Raw genomic sequence first — 26,122 nt, 5'->3', positions numbered from 1 at the left:
ATTCTAGCAAGGTGGCTATGTGCTGCGAGCGATCGCTTCCCGATCGCATGGACTAGTTCGCCTACGTACACTGCGTCTTATACACATGTGCACATTGCCAACATCGGCTGGCTACGTGCGAATGCAGCTTAGCGAACGGGTCTGAATCAGGTCCTTAGTCTATAAGACTCATTGGGGGAAGGACTACTATGAATGATAAATGATAGCGCTATATAAATAAATGCTAACAGTTTACAGGGTGGCAGGTATTATGCAATCATTTATAGAATTCATATGTGATATGGGCACATATGTTATATGTGAAATGAGCAGAGGGTTGTAATGATTCAATATTTCTATTGTCAGAATTAGAGTGCTGTGTATCAGGAAAATAATATACGGGCAATTGCAAAATGTCAAAGAATTCAAACTGAAACCTTTCCCTTTACTGTAGGCCTTTGGTGGATGATATCAAGATAACCTTAAATTCAATTTACAACTATATAATTATTCTTTGCTGGGGAAACCAGTGAATTAAAGTGTTTTTTTTATCCTTGCAAACATGCTTGCTTTTTTTTTTAGGGATATATTATAGCATACCCTAACGCAAGTATTGTACAAGCAATTTGTGGGCCTTTAGGTGAATTGATGTACAGAGCCCAGCAGTAGACCCACAAGGTGGCCAAACCTCGCCATATAAGAATTTATAGCCAATATATGGTGGCTGCAGGGCAATCTACATACCAACAACACAAATATAGAGATAGAACATGTGTACTTAAGGAAAATGTTTATAACCAAGATTTTTTTTTTTGCACTGCACGCTTTTCTACCTACTAACTTATTATTATAATATAATTATATAATTAATATAATTGTTAAATAATTGTAAACGTGTCAGCACTATAACTTTAATCATGATGGTAAAGCAACGTGTTAAAAGTTGCAATGCAGACTAGGGGTGAGCGGGTTCGGATTTCTGAAATCCGAACCCCCCCGAGCCCCCCCGATCCGAGTCCGATCCGAATCAGGCTCGACTTTTCCCGCCTGACTCGGATCTGAGGCAAAACGTCATCATCCCGCCTTCCGAGTCTCGCGGGTTTTGGATCCTATATAAGGTACCCACGTCGGCGCCATTTTCTCACTCGGCTGTGGACAGTGAAGAGGGAGGGTGGGAGTTAGGGCTGTGTAGTGTAGTGTAGTGCTGCTGTTGTCCACTACTTCAAAGTCCATAGGGGCTGGCTGTGTTGTGCTGTGCTGCTGTTGTTAATAGGGGCTGTGTCCACTACTTCAAAGTCCATAGGGGCTGGCTGGACTGTGTTGTGCAGTCAGTTCTCCATAGGGGCTGTGTCCACTCCAAAGTCCTGTGCAGTGTCCCAGTCCTAAAGAGGTGCTGTAGTGTTGTCCAGGGGGTGCTCTGTCCATCAGGGGTGCTCCCCCCAAGTGCTAAAAAAATAATATATTTTCTGTGTTTGTGAATTGTGTGCGCAGTAGCCGCACGTGCATCAACAAAGTAGTGCCAAGCGTGCGCCTGTGTCATAAGTAAAGGGCCGGCTGGCTTGACCGTTAAAGGGTGCTGTAACCCCGGAAAGTACACTCCAGTCCAAACCAAAAAAAAATTATTTTCTGTGTTTGTGAATTGTGTGCGCAGTAGCCGCACGTGCATCAACAAAGTAGTGCCAAGTGTGCGCCTGTGTCATAAGTAAAGGGCCGGCTGGCTTGACCGTTAAGGGTGCTGTAACCCCCGAAAGTACACTCCAGTCCAAACCAAAAAAAAAATTATTTTCTGTGTTTGTGAATTGTGTGCGCAGTAGCCGCACGTGCATCAACAAAGTAGTGCCAAGCGTGCGCCTGTGTCATAAGTAAAGGGCCGGCTGGCTTGACCGTTAAGGGTGCTGTAACCCCCGAAAGTACACTCCAGTCCAAACCAAAAAAAAAATTATTTTCTGTGTTTGTGAATTGTGTGCGCAGTAGCCGCACGTGCATCAACAAAGTAGTGCCAAGCGTGCGCATGTGTCATAAGTAAAGGGCCGGCTGGCTTGACCGGAAAGGGTGCTGTAACCCCCGAAAGTACACTCCAGTCCAAACCAAAAAAAAAATTATTTTCTGTGTTTGTGAATTGTGTGCGCAGTAGCCGCACGTGCATCAACAAAGTAGTGCCAAGCGTGCGCCTGTGTCATAAGTAAAGGGCCGGCTGGCTTGACCGTTAAAGGGTGCTGTAACCCCCAAAGTACACTCCAGTCCAAACCAAAAAAAAAAATATTTTCTGTGTTTGTGAATTGTGTGCGCAGTAGCCGCATGTGCATCAACAAAGTAGTGCCAAGCGTGCGCCTGTGTCATAAGTAAAGGGCCAGCTGGCTTGACCGTTAAAGGGTGCTGTAACCCCCAAAGTACACTCCAGTCCAAACCAAAAAAAAATTTATTTTCTGTGTTTGTGAATTGTGTGCGCAGTAGCCGCACGTGCATCAACAAAGTAGTGCCAAGCGAGCGCCTGTGTCATAAGTAAAGGGCCGGCTGGCTTGACCGTTAAAGGGTGCTGTAACCCCTGAAAGTACACTCCAGTCCAAACAAAAAAAAAAATTATTTTCTGTGTTTGTGAATTGTGTGCGCAGTAGCCGCACGTGCATCAACAAAGTAGTGCCAAGCGTGCGCCTGTGTCATAAGTAAAGGGCCGGCTGGCTTGACCGTTAAAGGGTGCTGTAACCCCCAAAGTACACTCCAGTCCAAACCGAAAAAAAATTATTTTCTGTGTTTGTGAATTGTGTGCGCAGTAGCCGCACGTGCATCAACAAAGTAGTGCCAAGTGTGCGCCTGTGTCATAAGTAAAGGGCCGGCTGGCTTGACCGTTAAAGGGTGCTGTAACCCCCGAAAGTACACTCCAGTCCAAACCAAAAAAAAAATTATTTTCTGTGTTTGTGAATTGTGTGCGCAGTAGCCGCATGTGCATCAACAAAGTAGTGCCAAGCGTGCGCCTGTGTCATAAGTAAAGGGCCAGCTGGCTTGACCGTTAAAGGGTGCTGTAACCCCCAAAGTACACTCCAGTCCAAACCAAAAAAAAATTTATTTTCTGTGTTTGTGAATTGTGTGCGCAGTAGCCGCACGTGCATCAACAAAGTAGTGCCAAGCGAGCGCCTGTGTCATAAGTAAAGGGCCGGCTGGCTTGACCGTTAAAGGGTGCTGTAACCCCTGAAAGTACACTCCAGTCCAAACAAAAAAAAAAATTATTTTCTGTGTTTGTGAATTGTGTGCGCAGTAGCCGCACGTGCATCAACAAAGTAGTGCCAAGCGTGCGCCTGTGTCATAAGTAAAGGGCCGGCTGGCTTGACCGTTAAAGGGTGCTGTAACCCCCAAAGTACACTCCAGTCCAAACCGAAAAAAAATTATTTTCTGTGTTTGTGAATTGTGTGCGCAGTAGCCGCACGTGCATCAACAAAGTAGTGCCAAGTGTGCGCCTGTGTCATAAGTAAAGGGCCGGCTGGCTTGACCGTTAAAGGGTGCTGTAACCCCCGAAAGTACACTCCAGTCCAAACCAAAAAAAAAATTATTTTCTGTGTTTGTGAATTGTGTGCGCAGTAGCCGCACGTGCATCAACAAAGTAGTGCCAAGCGTGCGCCTGTGTCATAAGTAAAGAGCCGGCTGGCTTGACCGTTAAAGGGTTCTGTAACCCCCAAAGTACACTCCAAACCAAAAAAATATATATTTTCTGTGTTTGTGACTTGTGTGCACTGTGGCTGCACGTGCATCAACAAAGGAGCAGCGCCAAGCGTGCGCCTGTGTCCCATAAGTAAAGAGCCGGCTGGCTCATTTCTTAAAGGGTGGTGTAACCCACAAAGTGCACTACTCTCCAGCAAAAATAAAAAAATATTTTCTGTGTTTGTGTGCGCTTTAGCCGCACGTATATATATCAATATAACATAAATGGAGGACCAAACTTTCTCTGATAAAAATAAAATAGGGAAAGATCAAGAACCACTTCCTACTAGTGCTGTTGCTGCTGCTGGGAGTTGTTCATCATCCCAGAGAGGAAGTAGGAACATCACTACTTTTACTAAACAATTGACCCTCCAACAGTCCCTAGCGATGAGGATGAAGTACGACAGCAGTCATCCTGAAGCAAAACGTATAACTGAGGCCTTGACTGCTATGTTGGTGTTAGACGTGCGTCCGGTATCCGACATTAGTGCAGTGGGATTTAGACAATTGATGGAGGTAGTGTGTCCTCGGTTCCAAATCCCGTCTAGATTCCACCTGCATCCTCAAAGCAGCAGCGACAAGCGTGCGTCTGTCTGTTAAAGGGTGGTGACACCCTCAAAGTGTGCTACACAAACAATTAAAATATTGTTCTTTTTTTTTCTGTCTTTGTGAAATGTGTGGGCTGTAGCCGCACCTGCATCCTTAAAGCAGCAGCGACAAGCGTGCGTCTGTCTGTTAAAGGGTGGTGACACCCTCAAAGTGTGCTACACAAACAATAAAAATATTCTTCTTCTTTTATCTGTCTATGTGAATTGTGTGGGCTGTAGCCGCACCTGCATCCTTAAAGCAGCAGCGACAAGCGTGCGTCTGTCTGTTAAAGGGTGGTGACACCCTCAAAGTGTTCTACACAAACAATTAAAATATTGTTCTTTTTTTTCGGTCTTTGTGAAATGTGTGGGCTGTAGCCGCACCTGCATCCTTAAAGCAGCAGCGACAAGCGTGCGTCTGTCTGTTAAAGGGTGGTGTAACTCTCAAAGTGCTCCAAAAAATAAAAAACTCTTTTTTTTATGTGTTTGTGACTTGTGTGCGATGTAGCCGCACTTGCATCCTCAAAGCAGCAGCGACAAGCGTGCGTCTGTCTGTTAAAGGGTGGTGACACCCTCAAAGTGTGCTACACAAACAATAAAAATATTCTTCTTTTTTCTGTCTTTGTGAATTGTGTGGGCTGTAGCCGCACCTGCATCCTTAAAGCAGCAGCGACAAGCGTGCGTCTGTCTGTTAAAGGGTGGTGACACCCTCAAAGTGTGCTACACAAACAATTAAAATATTGTTCTTTTTTTTTCGGTCTTTGTGAAATGTGTGGGCTGTAGCCACACCTGCATCCTTAAAGCAGCAGCGACAAGCGTGCGTCTGTCTGTTAAAGGGTGGTGACACCCTCAAAGTGTGCTACACAAAGAATTAAAATATTGTTCTTTTTTTTTCTGTCTTTGTGAAATGTGTGGGCTGTAGCCGCACCTGCATCCTTAAAGCAGCAGCGACAAGCGTGCGTCTGTCTGTTAAAGGGTGGTGACACCCTCAAAGTGTGCTACACAAACAATAAAAATATTCTTCTTCTTTTATCTGTCTATGTGAATTGTGTGGGCTGTAGCCGCACCTGCATCCTTAAAGCAGCAGCGACAAGCGTGTGTCTGTCTGTTAAAGGGTGGTGACACCCTCAAAGTGTTCTACACAAACAATTAAAATATTGTTCTTTTTTTTCGGTCTTTGTGAAATGTGTGGGCTGTAGCCGCACCTGCATCCTTAAAGCAGCAGCGACAAGCGTGCGTCTGTCTGTTAAAGGGTGGTGTAACTCTCAAAGTGCTCCAAAAAATAAAAAACTATTTTTTTTATGTGTTTGTGACTTGTGTGCGATGTAGCCGCACTTGCATCCTCAAAGCAGCAGCGACAAGCGTGCGTCTGTCTGTTAAAGGGTGGTGACACCCTCAAAGTGTGCTACACAAACAATAAAAATATTCTTCTTTTTTCTGTCTTTGTGAATTGTGTGGGCTGTAGCCGCACCTGCATCCTTAAAGCAGCAGCGACAAGCGTGCGTCTGTCTGTTAAAGGGTGGTGACACCCTCAAAGTGTGCTACACAAACAATAAAAATATTGTTCTTTTTTTTCTGTCTTTGTGAAATGTGTGGGCTGTAGCCGCACCTGCATCCTTAAAGCAGCAGCGACAAGCGTGCGTCTGTCTGTTAAAGGGTGGTGACACCCTCAAAGTGTGCTACACAAACAATAAAAATATTCTTCTTTTATCTGTCTATGTGAATTGTGTGGGCTGTAGCCGCACCTGCATCCTTAAAGCAGCAGCGACAAGCGTGCGTCTGTCTGTTAAAGGGTGGTGACACCCTCAAAGTGTTCTACACAAACAATTAAAATATTGTTCTTTTTTTTCGGTCTTTGTGAAATGTGTGGGCTGTAGCCGCACCTGCATCCTTAAAGCAGCAGCGACAAGCGTGCGTCTGTCTGTTAAAGGGTGGTGTAACTCTCAAAGTGCTCCAAAAAATAAAAAACTATTTTTTTTATGTGTTTGTGACTTGTGTGCGATGTAGCCGCACTTGCATCCTCAAAGCAGCAGCGACAAGCGTGCGTCTGTCTGTTAAAGGGTGGTGACACTCTCAAAGTGTGCTACACAAACAATAAAAATATTCTTCTTTTTTCTGTCTTTGTGAATTGTGTGGGCTGTAGCCGCACCTGCATCCTTAAAGCAGCAGCGACAAGCGTGCGTCTGTCTGTTAAAGGGTGGTGACACCCTCAAAGTGTGCTACACAAACAATTAAAATATTGTTCTTTTTTTTTCGGTCTTTGTGAAATGTGTGGGCTGTAGCCACACCTGCATCCTTAAAGCAGCAGCGACAAGCGTGCGTCTGTCTGTTAAAGGGTGGTGACACCCTCAAAGTGTGCTACACAAAGAATATAAATATTCTTCTTCTTTTTTCTGTCTTTGTGAATTGTGTGGGCTGTAGCCGCACTTGCATCCTCAAAGCAGCAGCGACAAGCGTGCGTCTGTCTGTTAGAGGGTGGTGTAACCCTCAAAGTGTGCTACACAAACAATAAAAATATTATTTTTTTTTTTCTGTCTTTGTGAATTGTGTGGGTTGTAGCCGCACTTGAATCCTCAAAGCAGCAGCGACAAGCGTGCGTCTGTCTGTTAAAGGATTACATCGGTGACAGCATCCAAGTAGGCATGTCAGACAGTCCGTACCTGTACTGGCAGGAAAAAGAAGCAATTTGGAGGTCCCTGTACAAACTGGCTCTATTTTACCTGAGTTGCCCCCCCTCCAGTGTGTACTCCGAAAGAGTGTTTAGTGCAGCCGGGAACCTTGTTAGCGAAAGGCGTAGGAGGTTGCTTCCACAAAATGTGGAGAAGATGATGTTCATAAAATGAATGATCAACTCTTCCAGGGAGACCAGCCTCCAGAACGTACAGAGGGACCTGTGGTTCCAGCAGGGACGAATTAATACTCTGTGAGGATGAGGATGTACATAACACTGAAGAGGGTGAGGAATCTGTGGATGAGGAGGATGAGGACGACTTCTTGCCTCCGTAGAGCCAGTTTGTGCAGGGACAGATTAATTGCCAGCTTGTTTTGTGGGGGCCCAAACGAACCAATCATTTCAGCCACAGTTGTGTGGCAGACCCTGGCGCTGAAATGATTGGTTTGTTAAAGTGTGCATGTCCTGTTTATACAACATAAGGGTGGGTGGGAGGGCCCAAGGACAATTCCATCTTGCACCTCTTTTTTTTCTTTGCATTATGTACAGTTTGGGGCCTAGTTTTTCAATGCCATCCTGTCTGCCACTGCAGTTTCACGCCTAGATGGGTCACGTGTTTGTGCCGCCCACTCGTGTCGCTTAGCATAGTCATCCAGCTACCTCGGTGCAACCTTTTGGACATAAAAACACTATTGTGAGGTGTGAGGTATTCAGAATAGACTGGAATAAGTGGAAATTAAGGTTATTGAGGTTAATAATAGCATAGGAGCAGAAAAACCTACAAATTCTGTGATTTTAGCTGTTTTTATGCTTTTTTTCAAAAAAATACAGATCCAAAACACAAAACCCAGAACCCAAAACACGGAAGGGTGGTTTTGGCAAAACCAATCCAGATCCAAAACACGAAGAAAGATCCAGATCCAAAACCAAAACACAAAACACGAAAAGTGGCCGGTGCACACCCCTAATGCAGACACAGTTACAATGCTTTTAAATCATCAGTACCTTGTCTGCATATTGTGCTGGACATTACTCTGATAACAATGCCATTGTTGAAACTGAATGTCGAGAACTTACCGTAACTACCTCCCCACATGATGGGGTATATTTACTAAAGAGTTTCTAGAAGTGGAGATGTTGCCCATAGCAACCAATAACATTCTAGCTATTATCATCTAGAATGTGCTAGTTAAATGTAAAGTAGAATCTGATTGGTTGCTATGGGCAACATCTCCACTTCTAAAAGCTCTCACTTTAGTAAATATACCCCGATGACTATTGTACAATTCTCAACACCATTTGACCATGTAATGCCTAACAATTTATTCCACTAGGTTACTGCTAACCTTAATTACCTTAATGCTAACTGTAAAATTATATGTTCCTTTAAAAATTGCCTGCAATTTGAGGAGAGCTTAAGTTGTGAGACTCTGTGGGGTATATTTACTAGGGGTGTGCACCGGCCACTTTTCGTGTTTTGTGTTTTGGTTTTGGATCTGGATCTTTCTTCGTGTTTTGGATCTGGATTGGTTTTGCCAAAACCACCCTTCCGTGTTTTGGGTTCTGGGTTTTGTGTTTTGGATCTGTATTTTTTTTAAAAAAAGCATAAAAACAGCTAAAATCACAGAATGTGTTGGTTTTTCTGCTCCTTTGCTATTATTAACCTCAATAACCTTAATTTCCACTCATTTCCAGTCTATTCTGAACACCTCACACCTCACAATAGTGTTTTTATGTCCAAAAGGTTGCACCGAGGTAGCTGGATGACTATGCTAAGCGACACGAGTGGGCGGCACAAACACGTGACCCATCTAGGCGTGATACTGCAGTGGCAGACAGGATGGCAGTTTGGAAAACTAGGCCCCAAACTGTACATAATGCAAAGAAAAAAAGAGGTGCAAGATTAAATTGTCCTTGGGCCCTCCCACCCACCCTTATGTTGTATAAACAGGACATGCACACTTTAACAAAAAAATTATTTCAGCGCCAGGGTCTGCCACACAACTGTGGCTGAAATGATTGGTTCGTTTGGGCCCCCACAAAACAAGCTGGCAATTAATCTGTCCCTGCACAAACTGGCTCTACGGAGGCAAGATGTCATCCTCATCCTCCTCATCCACCGATTCCTCACCCTCTTCAGTGTGTACATCCTTATCCTCACAAAGTATTAACTCGTCCCCACTTGAATCCACCACCACAGGTCCCTCTGTACGTTCTGGAGGCTGGTCTCCCTGGAAGAGCTGATAATTCATTTTGATGAACATCATCTTCTCCACATTCTGTGGAAGTAACCTCCTACGCCTTTCGCTGACAAGGTTCCCGGCTGCACTAAACACTCTTTCGGAGTACACACTGGAGGGGGGGCAACTCAGGTAAAATAGAGCCAGTTTGTACAGGGGCCTCCAAATTGCCTCTTTTTCCTGCCAGTACAGGTATGGACTGTCTGACATGCCTACTTGGATGCTGTCACCGATGTAATCCTCCACCATTCTGTCAATGGTGACAGTATCATATGCAGTGACAGTAGACATGTCAGAAATTGTTGCCAGTGCAGTCCGGACCAGATGTCCAAACTTGGTCCTGCCTGCCCTGCATCAACGCCAGCGGGTTGCTTAGGATACCTAAGTTTTTTCCTGGCAGCCCCAGTTGAGGGAGAAAATGAAGAAGGAGCTGTTGACGTGTCACGTTCCGCTTCAGCTGACAGTGTGTTCACCAGCAGGTCTTTGCACCTCTGCAGGCTTGTGTCGGCCGGAAAGAGAGACACCACATAGGCTTTAAACCTAGGATCGAGCATGGTGGCCAAAATGTAGTGGTCTGATTTCAACAGATTGACCACCCTGGAATCCTGGCAAAGCGAATGAAGGGCTTCATCCACAAGTCCCACATGCCAAGCAGAATCGCTCCGTCTTAGCTCCTCCTTCACTTTCTCCAGCTGCTTCTGCAAAAGCCTGATGAGGGGAATGACCTGACTCAAGCTGGCAGTGTCTGAACTGACTTCACGTGTGGCAAGTTCGAAGGGCTGGAGAACCTTGCACAACACGGAAATCATTCTCCACTGCGCTTGAGTCAGGTGCATACCCCCTCCTTTGCCTATGTCATAGGTGGATGTATAGGCTTGAATGGCCTTTTGCTGCTCCTCCACCGCATCACAACCTCTTGCTTCAGGTGATGGCGGGGCAGGTTCAAGAGTGTTTGCTGGCGCTCCAGTCTTCGGCACACAGTCGCTGAATGGCGAAAGTGGCCAGAAATTTTTCGGGCCACCCAAAGCGTCTCCTACACGCCCCTGTCGCTTTTCAGAAAATTCTGCACCACCAAGTTTATTGTGTGAGCAAAACATGGGACATGCTGGAATTTGCCCAGATGTAATGCCCGCACAATATTGGTGGCGTTGTCAGATATCACAAATCCCCAGGAGAGTCTAAGTGGGGTAAGCCACTGGGCGATGATTTCCCTCAGTTTCTCTAAGAGGTTGTCGGCGGTGTGCCTCTTACTGGAACCGGTGATACACAGCGTAGCCTGCCTTGGAACGAGCTGGCGTTTCTGAGATGCTGCGACTGGTGACGCTGCTGCTGTTGCTGCGTAAGGTGACACATCTACCCAGTGGGCTGTCACAGTCATATAGTCCTTAGTCTGCCCTGTTCCACTTGTCCACATGTCCGTAGTTAAGTGGACATTGGGTACAACGGCATTTTTCAGGACATTGAGGACACTTTTTCTGATGTTTCTGTACAGTCTCGGTATCGCCTGCCTAGTGAAGTGGAATCTAGACGGGATTTGGAACCGGGGACACACTACCTCCATCAATTGTCTAAATCCCACTGCACTAATGGCGGATACCGGACGCACGTCTAACACCAACATAGCAGTCAAGGCCTCAGTTATACGTTTTGCTTCAGGATGACTGCTGTCGTACTTCATCCTCCTCGCTAAGGACTGCTGGAGGGTCAATTGTTTAGTAAAAGTAGTGGTGTTCCTACTTCCTCTCTGGGATGATGAACGACTCCCAGCAGCAGCAACAGCAGCAGCGGCAGCAGGAGGCGTAGCAATGCAGGATCCTCCGGAGGAATCCGGGATAGGAGAGTCAGTCATGCCAGTGACATGGCCTGCAGGACTACTTCCGATCCTGACTAAGGAGGAAATTGACGAGGAGGGAGTTGACGGTGTGGTTTGCAGGCGCTTGGATACAACAGGACAACGGGATTTAGGTGTCCCTGGACTGCTTACGGTCTTAGCCAAAGTTTCTGAACTTGACAGTAACTTATTATGAACGCGCTGCAGGTGCCGTATAAGGGAGGATGTTTCTAGGTGATTAACGTCCCTACCCCTACTTATTCCACCTTTACATAAGGTACATATGGCAAGACAGTTGTTGTCCGGATTTGGATAGAAATATTGCCAGACCAAAGAGGTGGAATGTTTGGTCTTCTGCCCAGGCATGACCATGATGGGCTTTTTCATCCCACGGACAACAACTGTCTCCCCCGGAGCCTGATTTAAACAAACCACATCACCATCAGAATCCTCCTCGACCAAAATTCCTCCTCAGCGCCAGCTACACCAGTATCCTCATCCTGTTGTACTTCAACAGTGACATCTTCAATTTGCATATCAGCAAGTGGACTGTGGGTGCTCCTTTCAGCACTTGCAGGGGGCGTGCATATGGTGGAAAGAGCCACCTCTTCCCGTCCAGTGCTGGGAAGGTCAGGCATCGCAACCACCACCACACTTGGACTCTCCTTGGGGATTTGTGATATCTTCTTAGAAAGCACAGTTCTTCGCTGTGCTTTTGCCAGCTTAACTCTTTTGATTTTTTTAGTGGGAGGAGGGCTTCCATCGTCATGTGAAGCTGAACCACTAGTCATGAACATACTAGGGATCGACCTTAGCCGTTCCTTGCCACTCCGTGTCGTAAATGGTATATTGGCAAGTTTACGTTTCTCTTCAGCTGATTTAAATGTTTTTTTCAAGGTAATTTTCCTGAACTTTGTCATTTGGGATTGTATGTGCCCTCTATTATGACATTGGGCATCGGCCTTGGCAAACGACGTTGATGGCATGTTATCGTCTATGTCATGACTAGTGGCAGCAGCTTCAGCACTAGGAGGAAGTGGTTCTTGATCTTTCTCTATTTTATTTTTATCGGAGAAAGTTTGGTCCTCCATTTATGTTATATCGATTTGATATATACGTGCGGCTAAACACAGAAAATATTTTTTTATTTTTGCTGGAGAGTAGTGTACTTTGTGGGTTACACCAGCCTTTAAGAAATGAGCCAGCCGGCTCTTTACTTATGGAACACAGGCGCACGCTTGGCGCTGCTCCTTTGTTGATGCACGTGCGGCTACTGCGCACACAATTCACAAACACAGAAAATAATTTTTTTTTTGGTTTGGACTGGAGTGTACTTTGGGGGTTACAGCACCCCTTAATGGTCAAGCCAGCCGGCCCTTTACTTACGACACAGGCGCACGCTTGGCACTACTTTGTTGATGCACGTGCGGCTACTGCGCACACAATTCACAAACACAGAAAATAATTTTTTTTTTGGTTTGGACTGGAGTGTACTTTGGGGGTTACAGCACCCTTTAAAGGTCAAGCCAGCCGGCCCTTTACTTATGACACAGCCGCACGCTTGGCACTACTTTGTTGATGCACGTGCGGCTACTGCGCACACAATTCACAAACACAGAAAATATATATTTTTTTGGTTTGGACTGGAGTGTACTTTGGGGGTTACAGCACCCTTTAACGGTCAAGCCAGCCGGCCCTTTACTTATGACACAGGTGCACGCTTGGCACTACTTTGTTGATGCACGTGCGGCTACTGCGCACACAATTCACAAACACAGAAAATATATTTTTTTTTGGTTTGGACTGGAGTGTACTTTGGGGGTTACAGCACCCTTTAACAGTCAAGCCAGCCGGCCCTTTACTTATGACACAGGCGCACGCTTGGCACTACTTTGTTGATGCACGTGCGGCTACTGCGCACACAATTTACAAACACAGAAAATAATTTTTTTTTGGTTTGGACTGGAGTGTACTTTGGAGGTTGCAGCACCCTTTAACGGTCAAGCCAGCCGGCCCTTTACTTATGACACAGGCGCACGCTTGGCACTACTTTGTTGATGCACGTGCGGCTACTGCGCACACAATTCACAAACACAGAAAATAATTAGTTTTTTGGTTTGGACTGGAGTGTACTTTGGGGGTTACAGCACCCTTTAATGGTCAAGCCAGCCGGCCCTTTACTTATGACACAGGCGCACGCTTGGCACTACTTTGTTGATGCACGTGCGGCTACTGCGCACACAATTCACAAACACACAAAAAATATTAATTTTTTAGCACTTGGGGGGAGCACCCCTGATGGACAGAGCATCCCCTGGACAACACTACAGCACCCCTTTAGGCCTGGGACTCTGCACAGGACTTTGGAGTGGACACAGCCCCTATGGACAACTGACTGCACAACACAGTCCAGCCAGCCCCTATGGACTTTGGAGGAGTGGACACAGCTAGTATGGACAACAGCAGCACAGCACAACACAGCCAGGCCCTATGGACTTTGGAGGAGTGGACACAGCCCCTATGGACAACAGCAGCACAGCACAACACAGCCAGCCCCTATGGACTTTGAAGTAGTGGACAACAGCACCACAGCGCAGCACACCACAGCACAACACTACTCTGCACTACACTACGCTACACTACACAGCCCAGCCAGCCCTAACTCCCACCCTCCCTCTTCACTGTCCACAGCCGAGTGAGAAAATGGCGCCGACGCGGGTACCTTATATAGGTTCCAATACCCGCGAGACTCGGAAGGCGGGATGATGACGTTTTGCCTCGATTTCAGATCTGAGTCAGGCGGGAAAATTCGAGCCTGACTCGGATCTGCCTCGGATCGGGGGGGCTCGGGGGGGTTCGGATTTCAGAAATCCGAACCCGCTCACCCCTAATATTTACTAAAGTCAATGTTTTAGAAGTGGATCAGATTCTAGTTATTATCTTGTAGAAGGTGCTAGTTAGTTGTTAAGTAGAATCTGATTGGTTGCTATGGACAACATCACCACTTCTCTCACTTTAGTAAATATACCCCTATGACAGGAATACCCTCCTATGGTCTATTTCAATTAAATAGAACATTTCTATAAGACTTCTCTTTATCATACCTAACACTGTCTGTTTACCATTTTTTAATCCATTCCTAGCCTAGAAAGTCATTTTAATATTGATGACTGCATGTGGATTATCTAGCAATGTTTGGATATTTTACATACCAATTAAAGTGCTGTAACATAAGACAAAATTATTATACACTTCCATTCTGAAGGACATTAAAGCAATGATGGGCACAGATTTAAGAATATGCTAATTGATTTTCTATAGCTGCACATATAAATGGATGAACACAAGGCATAATCATAATTTGGTGTTTTATGGCTAGCTGAAAGGAATGATATAGGCTAAAATGCAAAAAAATTAAAGACAATGAATGTAGGCATTATTCTTATGACTTAATCTATCGTATCAGCTTTCCAGGTGGACACTTTCAATTAATTTGCATACACTTTGCCTGTAAAAGTATGTAGAAATGTGGATTTATGGACCTGACTCAACCTTAAAACACTTATGCAGAATATAATATTGCCCAGGAGATAGAGATTATGTCCTGCTGTTCACTTTGCCTGATTGTCCTTTATATCTTTCAGCTTTTACAAGTCAAATTACGTGCAGAGATTCCACTATTCCAGACCTGTAAGGAAAGGGTCCATTGATCCTGAGAATGAGTTCGCTGTAAGTTTATTCTGTTGGGGATATTGTATGTGTTTACTATACCAAAAAGTAATTATTCCACAACCATTGATTTTCTTCTGAGATGAACATTCCAAGATAACTAATATGTAGAAACTGCAGTAATAAATCACTCTATGAATATACAGTCAATGTGAATGTCCATTAGCTGCAATCAAATAATATGTATACTTGCTTGTTTTGTTATGTGGTTTAGTTCATGTCATTTGTGTCTACAGAAGCCAGGTTAGTAGTGTTCTCAGTAAATGTGCATACCATTCATAGGAAGACTTGCCCCATGCTTCTGGTGCCCCCGTACATACATAAACAGGGGCTCTGTAGGCATAGTACTAAGCCAAAATGGTGTAGAGACCCACCCTTGGGGTATTTTTCTGCTTCTTCAGGGGGCCCCAGTGTTCACAATGGGACAATGCCACTGCCACATCCCCAATTTGATCACACCCCCTCTCATGGCATCTCTGTGTATACAAGGGTGCAATGAGAAATGCATGGGCTCAATAACAGAATTGTTACAGGGCTCTCTAAGCACCATCATAAAGCCGTACCCATCACAATGTCTGTACCAGTCACTCCAGTCAGCAGCACCCAATAGGAATAGTACAGTACTAATTCCATTAGTTATAATCTGGGACATTGGCCTGAATAATGTACACAGTAATTCTTTCCTTACTTTTATAATCAAATAACTGCAGGATAAAGTTGATATAAAGCTATACTAAGTTTGGGCTTTAAAACTTATTACGGGGTATATATACTAAAGGTCGATTTTAATCGATTTTAAATTGATCTATATTGATCTAAATCAATGTTATGTTTCTGAAGCTAAAGCACACAATTACTAACAGACAATTTTTATCTTGTTTTTTAAGTGTTAGTAATTGTGTGATTTAGCCTCAGAACACAACATCGATTTAGATCGATTTAATATCTAATAAAATCAGCCTTTAGTAAATATACCCCTTTGCCTCCTGCATTGCACATGGACTAGTTAGATATATCCTTGTATATGTAACTAAATTCTGCAATGTCTGTATATTCAAATTAAGTACTTTTAATGTTTGGTTAGGTCCTATACTAGCAAAAGTATATAGAGCTGTCTGGGTCTGTCAGACTCTGTCTGTATACAGTAACTTATTTATTCCCTCCAGCTTTACGCTGTATCATCTTTGCAGAATCCATATTGTTTTTCTATCTTTTATGTTTTTTTAAATTACTTTTTAGTGAGAATAGTTAATCCCAATAGATGTCCGTGACTTGACCTAATTGGTAGAGTTGTCAATTTGCAAATAGCCAATAAGAAACTGCTAGATAGTGCTGCTGGGTCATCATTATTTATCACGTAGTGACAAACAACTGTACTTCACTCATGCTATACGCTGCTTGCCTCAATACTTCTCTGCTTAATACCTATTTTGTTCTTAATTACTGTTAGAGAGTGCACTGCCAGCAGTACAGACCTTACCCTAACCACTTCCCCATACTAGGCTTTCACAGATAACTGGAAACTAAAAATAAAAGAAAATATTAACAATGAAAGACAAAACCACCTTACAAAACACTTTCTATTTCCATTATCTCATTAAACAAATATATAATTTAACAGAAAGATACATACACAAGAATACACTTTACTGTAATAGTCAAAAAAATATACTAATACTCTCTTAAAAAATCAACACTAGAAAACTGTCTGCACGAACCCACAGAATGTATTGCACTCTAAGGGGTATATTCACTAAACTGTGGGTTTATAGAAGTGGAGGTGTTGCCCATAGCAACCAGTCATATTCTAGCTATTATCTTCTCGAAGGTGCTAGACAAATGATAAGTAGAATCTGATTGGTTGCTATGCACTTGTATTTACCTATAATAATCCCAATGAGGTGAGGTGACTTTCTCCTTTATTAGTAACACTGACAATAGGTATACAAATATGTAACTTTAGCTTCACACTGCATAATACAATGTCCTATTTTGATAACACTTTAATTAACTCAATTCCTAAGTTATCGCTTAATAAATAATTTTGCAGAACATTGAAATGTACAGTATAATTTAATCTTTTAATGAATCAACCAACTAAAGGGCCATTAAACCTAAAATATAAATTGCCTGATATTAATGAGCTATTAATAACATTCACAATTAAAACTTGTAAACTTTTTAAAGATATATTGTATTTATACTGTAGTTGCAGCGCAGTTCAGTATACTCTAGTATCCTCTGTTGTCATCCATTTTATGCGTCACAGACATAGAGTGGCTGCAGTGATATACATTGGGACTAATGACAGAGTGTGCCGCATGTAGGAAATATTCTCTGCTCCATCATCACCAGGGTCGCTGAGAGAGGGAAGTGTGCGCAAAATCTCCAGGTCCTGCGCTGTCTGGCGCCCAACCCAGGCCTGACAATGAAACGCAGGATGTCATGGCCACGCCCCATTCTTAAAGAGGGCTTGGTATTCAAAACTGGGTGTGGGCACAGCCCTGATAATCACTCTCTCAATATCTCCAATATCCTCTATCATGATTCATTTAAAAAATGTTTACACGCATAGGGGCTGATTCTAATTCGAGCACAAAGAGGCTGCATTTGTGGGCAGCCGCAGAAGCCTGATTTATAACCTTGTGCTAATGCAAGAACCAACAGGGCTAATGCAGAAATCCGTGCCGCCTATTGAGCTTACACCAGCCCCTGCATCCATCATCAGTAGCATCAGCACTTGCACCAGCCCCAGAATCAGAAACAAAACGCAAAGTCATACTGTGCTTGAGATACACGCCCACAAGTCCAGATGTTCTGGGTGCTCCATGTGCTCACATTCTTACTACCCAGTTGCCTCCCTGAAACACCCAAATTCATGGAAAGACAGAGTTCCATCTGATTAAAGCTGGGTACACATTAGACGATATTTTGGATGATCTGATGGATCGTTCCGACACATTGTCAAAATCGTCTAATGTGTTCGCACTATGGGCCTGATTCAGACTTGGGAATAGAGAGAGATATCTCTCTCAACTGAGAATCTTGGTGAAACCATGCTGCACTGCAGGTGGGGCAGATTTTAAATGTGCAGAGAGATTTAGATTTGGGAGGAGTGTTTCCAAACTGACATCTAAATTGTAGAGTAATAATAAAGCTGTACAGTATTTGTGGGCTACATGCAAAATCAGCCAGTATTTACCCCACATGTTAAAAAATGTATGTATTTACACCTCTTGCATTGCAATATGGTTTGATCAGGTTCACAGTTGAGAGAGATATCGCACTCTATTCCCAGGTCTGAATCAGGCCCTATGTCATTCTATACTCTCTCCCATTTGGTCGTCAGTCGCATCTTCAGGTCGACCCTACATGCAGCTCAATCTGACCCCATGCAGGGGGACGCGTCTGGTACTGACATATCAGGTGTTCAGGCACCAGATCGTGTAATGTGCACTAGCCGCCAGATATGTCGGCCCTTCGCTCATGCCATCGCCCATTGCATCGCTGGGTGCCCAGCCTCAGAATAGGATAGAGGTATGCAAAAATGCCTAAATTCGCCTCTGCGCATGTGCTGTGTGCAAAAAACGTTGCATCCGGGCATCCGAATAACTCAGAATCACCCCCATAATTGTAAATATTTATAGCAGCTCTTTTATATGAACCATCTTGTGTTTAATAGACCGTAAATAAAAAACCTTTTTAAGTATAGTACCGGACAAGAATTACAACACTGAACTGGCAATCGTACCAAGGAATTTTCCTTATAGACACACCAAACCATTACTTTATCTAAGTAGCATGCTAGAGTCCTTATTTCAGTCATATTATTACCTATTTGTGATAAATCTTCCATTGGACCCACCCTCACCACCATTTCTGTCGTCTCCCGCAAGAGGAAGCAAAAAATATAAGTCTCCCGTGATTTATGGAGGAGTAGACTAGTATGATTGGGCTGCTGTGTGGGGCCAGTGATTGTGTACCTCTCACCACAGCTGTCAGTGAGATCCACTACTGTACATGGGTGACCTTCCTGTAAACATACCTCTTAAATTTGGAGTGGAGTTGGCCATCTCATATCGTTATATCAAAAATATCGTTACGTACAGATGTGTCCTTGCCCATCTAGCCTCAATACGCCATGCAGCGAGATATGCCTGGCGTGAGTGAGCCGTAAGTTCCCGTCAACTCTGCTGGCATGCTGTGAGGGGCTTTTTGGTGCAACTGCAGCACAGATATGTAAGAACACATCTGTAATGTCAGTCATTCAGTGTTTTTTATTTGCGCCAAAAACTAAGCGGCAGACTTTAGTTACTGTGTCAGTAATGAGCTGGGAGTATTGTTCTAGGCTATGATGTCATGGTCCAGCCCCAAGGGAGCAAAAGATGCCACTACACAAGGTAAGCAGCAGGGGGGGCAGGACAGCCCTGTATGCAGGTACTAAATATTCCACACAGATTCATTGAATTATTTTTTGTTTAGCAAACAAGTCTCTTACTGAATACATCAATGCTTTCAACCAAGCCTAATGTATTTGTCATTTCGTATACTTTCCCTTAAGCCCAAGATTGGTATTTAGAATACAATGAGAAAGCACTTCATATAAATGAAGCATTTAAGTGCCCTCTACGAAATTACACATTTATTATTTGTAAGCCAGAGAGAGCTATTGAGGTATTTTGCATTGTCCCATATTCCCATGCTCAATAAGCTTTCTGCTGTTTCTTCTTAATTTTTTTTTTAACAGAAATGTGTAATGTGCAATGTAACTGCAGCCTTCATCCCAGGTATTGTCAATAATATCCCTGTAGTACTAACGTGTCACAGAATACTGGTTGTCTATGCAGAGAGGTTACACTGTAACATGGGCCCCCTCAGATGCGCTTTAAATTTGATCACATTAATGATTGATGCATTCAGTGCCAAAGCGATCTGTGATGTACTAAAGCAAACACCTCTCGCTGCTCATACTCCCCGCAGGACATGGCCGGGTTTGTAAGAAAAAGGCCGGCTAAATTTCTCTTTGAAATGACCGATTTTACTAAGAACAAAATAATGATAACAAAGCCTAATCGGGCAACTAAGAAATTCCGCTCTGCAGATTTGTGCTTTCTTATTGCTTGCAGGGAAGTTTTGTTTATAACACTCTGATGACTTAACTAATTTCACATATTAATTCAGAAAGCCCTGCATGCTTTTGTGGTCTGCCAGCAAAGTGTAAAGCCATCAGCTTGGCTGTCAGGGCTGCAGTCGTCATTAGCAGATAGCCGTTCCCAGGATCAATGGAATTGGACAGTCTCATTAAATAGTTTAGATAGAGGAAGCAACTGAGGGCTGAAAGCATTTTACTATAGCCTCAGCGTACACATTTCTGCCAGATCTGTAAGACATAATAGAATGTAAACTATAAATTTCAGCTGCTCATGGTCTGTACACTTCACTTAAAACTGACGTATCGAAACCTGACAACTACAACTAGTTTTACAATCATCTATAATCTTTTATATTGTCACATTTATAAAAAAAAAAGATATTTTTCATTTACTTTGTTTCTAACACTCTACTCAGTGATATTCTGGGTACAATTTATTGCATTGAGGAAAGAGCTGTACTCTGTAGAGGTTTATTATGTGACAAAGTCACCCGGTGAGTAATGTAGTTATTCTTATTAAATATTCTTGCAGGACAGTAAATAACAATAAGAGCTGTCACATACGGTTTATGACAGCTGGGCTTATTGCTAAGTGGGAAGAGATAAAAACAACATAATTTCTATACATATGTATGCATTCTTCATTCCAGTTATTGTGGTGCTGGTGCTCATATAAATCTTAATTTCATCCTCAGTCGGCATTAGGGAATTATGCTACTGGTATGTGACAATTTCCACTTTGTTACTGTCACATTGTATGTAAAACATTGTTGCAGATTGTCATCTAAATAGCATTTCTAAATTATTTTTGGCTACCCAGATTGGAAAAGCTGCCCTATAAGTTGAAGTAGAAGAATAATGATTACCCCGAAATCAATAAATAAATGTTTGTTCCTTTAACATATCTCATCAATAATGGTTAATCTTAAATTTCAAATATATTATGTCATTATTGATGGTAAATGTTGTACCGGTTGAGTTTTGTTGCCAAAGCTTCAGGAATATTTATCTCATAAAGTGCTATGAACAACTAGAGCTGGCCACACACTAGACCAACTTACATCCAACCAGCCAACTTGTTGATTGGTTGGAATGAAAATCTGGTAACGTATGGGAGTAAATAATGATCAGCAATTTGCTCCTAAATGCCAGAAAACAGATGAAAATGGTAATTCAAACAAGTTTGTTAAATGTTTGATCTAAACTATTTGTTCAAACAACAGTTTTGGTCCATTTTCCAGTGTCTGGGAGCAAATTGCTGATTGTATGCCTTACCAGATTTTCATTCCAACCAATCAACTAGTTGGCTGGTTGGACAGATAATCTTTAGATGTGTGGCCAGCTTAAGTGTATTTAAATAGTTAATTCCGTATAGCAATTGTGACACTCTGCTATCTTCATGATAACGCTATTGCTGAGTGAATGAAATGCAATGATTCACCCTGCAACTACACAATAAATAGGTTTTGCATACTGTACTCCCTGTTTTAGATACATATTTGCAGTGTAAATCCCATTCTGTTTTGATATAATCAAGTCTCAGTAGAGTGGAACAGCGCAGAATGCACCCACTGACATTGCTGTTCTGAAATCTAGAACTGGCTAATGAAAGCATTGGGCATGCTAACTAGTAGCACAGTAATATTACAAATGATTAAGTTGCAAATTATGTAATAAAACATTCCCATTTTGAGACTGTCTTTATTTACATTTTCATATTTGTGGACTACTGTATGTAATAAATGCATTAATTTACTTCCCTTCTACTGCCAATTAGGAGTCTCTTGTAAGAATTGACATTGTAGTGGTGGTGACCACTATATTAATGCAAAGTACTGAACGACTTCAATTGCCTACTGTACTGTATCTCCATCCCTTGTACTAATTATTAACTACATCTTTGTGCATGTTACATTGGCTCACTCCCTATGTCTTCCGTTTGTCTCCACCTCCCCCCCCTCCCTTTAGACTGTAAACTCCACGAGCAGGGCACTCCTCCCTCCTGTTCTCATTACGTACTTCTCTAGAACACCAGTTATACTCTACACCTCCATTGTTTTAGTTTCTTCAGACAACCTAGAACCATTATCTGCGTCCACACTAATAGGTAAAGGTTTCAGCTTACGCTGAGTATTTTCATTGCACCCTTTGCATCAGTGGCTGTATTGAGATTTGTAGTGTTAATTGTTACTTGTCTACTGTATTGTACTGTACTGTTTTACCCAGTACTGTCTAATTGTTTTGCCCTCTGTACAGCACTGTGGACCACTTGTGGGGCCCTATAAATAATGTTTATTATTAATAGCATACTTACCTACTCTCCCGGAAGTTGCGGGAGGCTCCTGAATTTTCGGGGAGACCCCCACACCCCCGGAAGAGTATCCAAATCTTCCGCATCCTGCCCACTTCCTCACGGCTCTGTATGGAGGGGACTCTTCATTTAGCCCCGTACCTTCTCGCACTCCTGCTATTAGGCGGGACCTAATGACATACAAACCCGACCTGCCTCCCAAAGTGGCTTGCTGTGTCTGCTCTCTATGCATCTTCTCGGGAATAGATAGTGGCATAAGTTCATACCAGACGCCTGGAGGTAAGTTATAATTTGGTGCCCCCGTCAGAGCCGTGGACATTGTAATGTAGCGATTCTCATGCAGACAGGCTATAGATAGCAGCTGATGTGGAGCTCTCCACTAGTGTATGGTGGCTTCTCAGGTGCCGGGAATAGATGCCATGCATTGGGCGGCCATGACGGTACACGGTGTGGTGAATATGTTGTGTACAATGGAGGAGGTGCCCCTTCAGAGCTGGAGCCCGGCGGCAAGTGCCTCCATTGTCTCCTAGAGTTCTGCCTCTGGGAACAGATAGTAAATGTTGACAAGTATGAATAATAATAATAACAACAATGTGTGTCACAAACCACCGTCTTCCCGCACTACAATGCCGGACACTCTGTAACCTCTCCCTCTCCCGCTCTGTATGCTCTGCAGGTTAGGATATCCAGGTTTGCCTGGGAGATATGTTCAGTTGCAGGCTGCAGCATGTGTCTGTGTTGCTAGTTGCTGGATTCCCCTTCAGGACTGATTGTGCACCTGTGAGCCTTTGTGTCTGAGAGCTGCAGACTCCTGATTACAAGCAGAGTTTTGCAATCCAGTTGATATGCTGGACCTGAACTGCAGAGATCATGTGGATGTATTGTTCCCAGTCCCTTAGTGTTTACCATTCTCTCTGCATGTCCACAGTCTGCTCCACACCTGAGTTCCCTCCAAAATCAGAGATGGGCGCAGCCATGTTGTTTCCAATCAGGTGACTAGGTGACAGCCAATGGAATCCCAATCTGCCATCACCTGAATCCACAATCCAATTCCTGGACAGCCAGGGTATTAAGAAAGCTTCCTCAGCACTCACTAATTGCCAGTGCTTTGTTGTCCACAGACCTGCTGTGCTTTCTCCTGGAAATCTTCACAGCAAGAGTTCTGCTCAGTGACTTCAGTGTAGTAACCATCTCCAGCACTCCCTGGCTTATCCCAGCATTCCTGCAATAGGTGGTACTGCTTATCCCAGCATTCCTGCAATAGCTGGTACTGCTTATCCCAGCGTTCCTGCAATAGCAGGTACTGCTCATCCCAGCATTCCTGCAATAGATGGTACTGCTCATTCCAGCAATCCTGTAATAGCTGGTTCTGCTCCGCATCCCAGCAATCCTGTAATAGCTGGTACTGCTCCGCATCCCAGCATTCCTGTAATAGCTGGTACTGTTCTGCATCCCAGCAATCCTGAAATAGCTGGTTCTGCTCCGCATCTCAGCATTCCTGTAATAGCTGGTACTGCTCCGCATCTTAGCAATCCCGAAATAGCTGGTACTGCTCTGCATCTCAACTCTACAACTTTATCCTAGTGTCATCCTGAATGAAGAAGAGTTATATCAAGCCTACTAGTTTTCAACCCTGCCTCTCTTGTCCCACTCCCATGGCAACTCCTAGTCCGAGGTCACTCATAAATCCCAGCCTTATAGTAAGCACTGGCCAAATTGATTCGGCAGGAAACATGGGAATGAACTCCGACTTGCTGCAACTTATTGCTGCTGAGATGGAAGGATTAGAGGCCACACAGTGTCAACTAGTTCAAGGCCTCCATGACCTCTCAGTACGACAGGATAACCTACAATCAACCATGACTCCTTTTCACTCATCTACTACTACCAAGAGTCGTCATATAAATCCTGCAGTGGTTTCTTTACCGCCTTCATCTTCCATCAGACTACTAACACCTAATAAGTTTGACGGGTCACCTAAGTTTTGTCGAGGTTTCCTCAACCAATGCAACGTACATTTTACCTTCAAAGGAAGATGTTGTAGCGCTCAACCCTTACTTGTAATAGTCTAAAAAGTGGAATACTGTTCTTAGTCAATCAATCCCTGTGATAGATGAATCCCATAAGTCTCTAATGGTGCAAGTGTATGTGTGTTGACACTAAGCCAAAATGGCCTAAACACAGTTATGAATAGGTGTGGAGGTAGATAAACATAAACATAAGTTATCCTAAACGCAAATATTTCACAATAGGTCAAATAAATAGTAAAAAATAAAGAATATTTATTGGTTTAAGCGCTAAACCATAGTAAGCCAGAAAACATGCACATGCAGGATAAAAAACAGTGAATATGAATTGTGTTGCTGAATGAAGTAGAAACTGATTGTCAATCGCTAGTAAGTTCAAAAAAAGGGGATTTGTTCCAGAACTTGAAATATAGTGAAGCGGGGGGGGGGGGTTTGGCTTCCGTTAGCGGCGTCCCGCTAAGCTGATGGCTGTATGTAATGGAAGGATTAAGTTATAGGTGCCCGGGATGCTCTTCTTCGGACAGTGAGTACGGTGAGTGCTGGTGGGGAGAGGCTGCCTAACTTCAGCGCAAGTAGACCCAGTAGTTAAGGCGCCGGATGGTGCCTGAATGAACAGGCTACCACCAGTGTACTGTACCGCAATGGGATGTGCACAGAAGTACGCGGGGGGGAGCGGCACGGCTACACCGCTTGTGAGGGCAGCGTGTTGGGTGCGCTCCACCGCAGACTGGGAACTTACCTCTTTACCCAAGCGGGCACCGCTCCTGTCCTGCCGGCTCTCGTCCAGTTGATGATGGTGGTGCTTGCTTCCGGAGTTACTTCCAGGGTTGGTCACGTGACTGCAGGTTTCCGAGTGGTAACGTCCTGCCAGGCAGTGGGAAAACTTGATATCAGTGGATAATAGTAGTTTCAGTCTTAGCAGAGTGCACGTTAATCTGGGATCTTTAGTAGTCGCAAAAAATGAATAAAGGATGAAAGTAGTTTGTAGTGGGGTAATCTCCAACGCGTTTCAGCCTTTAGGCCTTTTTCAAGGAGGTAATGCTTGTAGTGCAGGAGTCTCCATAAGTAGTCTTGGGGCGGTCTTTACATATGCATATAGGGCTGTGAGGATTGGTTAGGCTGGTAGACACTCTGGATTGGTGTAAACTGCTGTCCATCATGCATTCTGACATATTGACAGTGTATGTTGATAGTTAAACATAGCTGTCGCCTTTGACGCTGTGGTGACCATCTAGATGGTATTCCCCTATATGTGTGAAATCAGTATGAAAAGGTGTGAAGTAGTACAGACCTGGCCGGATACACATATGTTAGAATCTAATTGTCACAATCTAGATAACCAAGGTGGGTAAGTGTGGCTAGAATGGGTATCAAAAAAGAGACAATAAAGAGACAATAATGACCCAGGTGATGATATCAATACTATTTGCATATGATTGACATGACTTCATTATCTTTATTCAAACTCCTTGGTGCAAAAGTCCTCAATTCGTGCATCCATTTGAGTTCCTGTTTATTGATTTTGTTTATGAAATTACCTCCTCTTCAATTTGGTTTTATTTCTTGTATCCCTATGAATGATAGTGAACTATGGGCCTCATTCAGACCCACTCGCAAGCGACTGTCCGCTCGCAAGTGGGTCGATGGTGTGCACTGCGCATGCGCACGATGGAGGGAGCTCCGTCGTGCGCATGCGCCAGACGCGACGAGCGAAGGACTTTCCTTCGCTCGTTGTGTCTGATCAAAGGGGGCGTGCTGTCGATGTTGGTTGACAGCACACCCCCTTTGGTGGGCGTGCCGGGGGCGTGCCTCCCAGACGGAGGCGTTCCCAAGGGAACGCCTACCGTCAGAAGCCGGCCCCACTGACATCACTAGTGATGTCAGTGGGAGTGATTTTGGCTC

General features: G+C 43.8%; 1 protein-coding gene across 1 annotated transcript in view; it reads left to right on the top strand.

The window, feature by feature from the left end:
* The window catches only part of DOCK2 (dedicator of cytokinesis 2), a 966,148-nt gene that overhangs the window by 818,967 nt on the left and 121,059 nt on the right, over positions 1-26,122 (top strand). The window contains exon 43 of the mRNA XM_088465050.1: positions 14,646-14,730. Within this exon, the coding sequence (XP_088321176.1) occupies positions 14,646-14,730 (85 nt within the window). The remainder of the gene's footprint in view (positions 1-14,645; positions 14,731-26,122) is intronic.

Source organism: Taudactylus pleione, unplaced genomic scaffold, assembly GCF_031769625.1.
Source record: "Taudactylus pleione unplaced genomic scaffold, aTauple2 ptg001827l, whole genome shotgun sequence".
Taxonomy (NCBI): Eukaryota; Metazoa; Chordata; class Amphibia; order Anura; family Myobatrachidae; genus Taudactylus; species Taudactylus pleione.
This window is presented reverse-complemented; position numbering and strand designations above follow the sequence as displayed.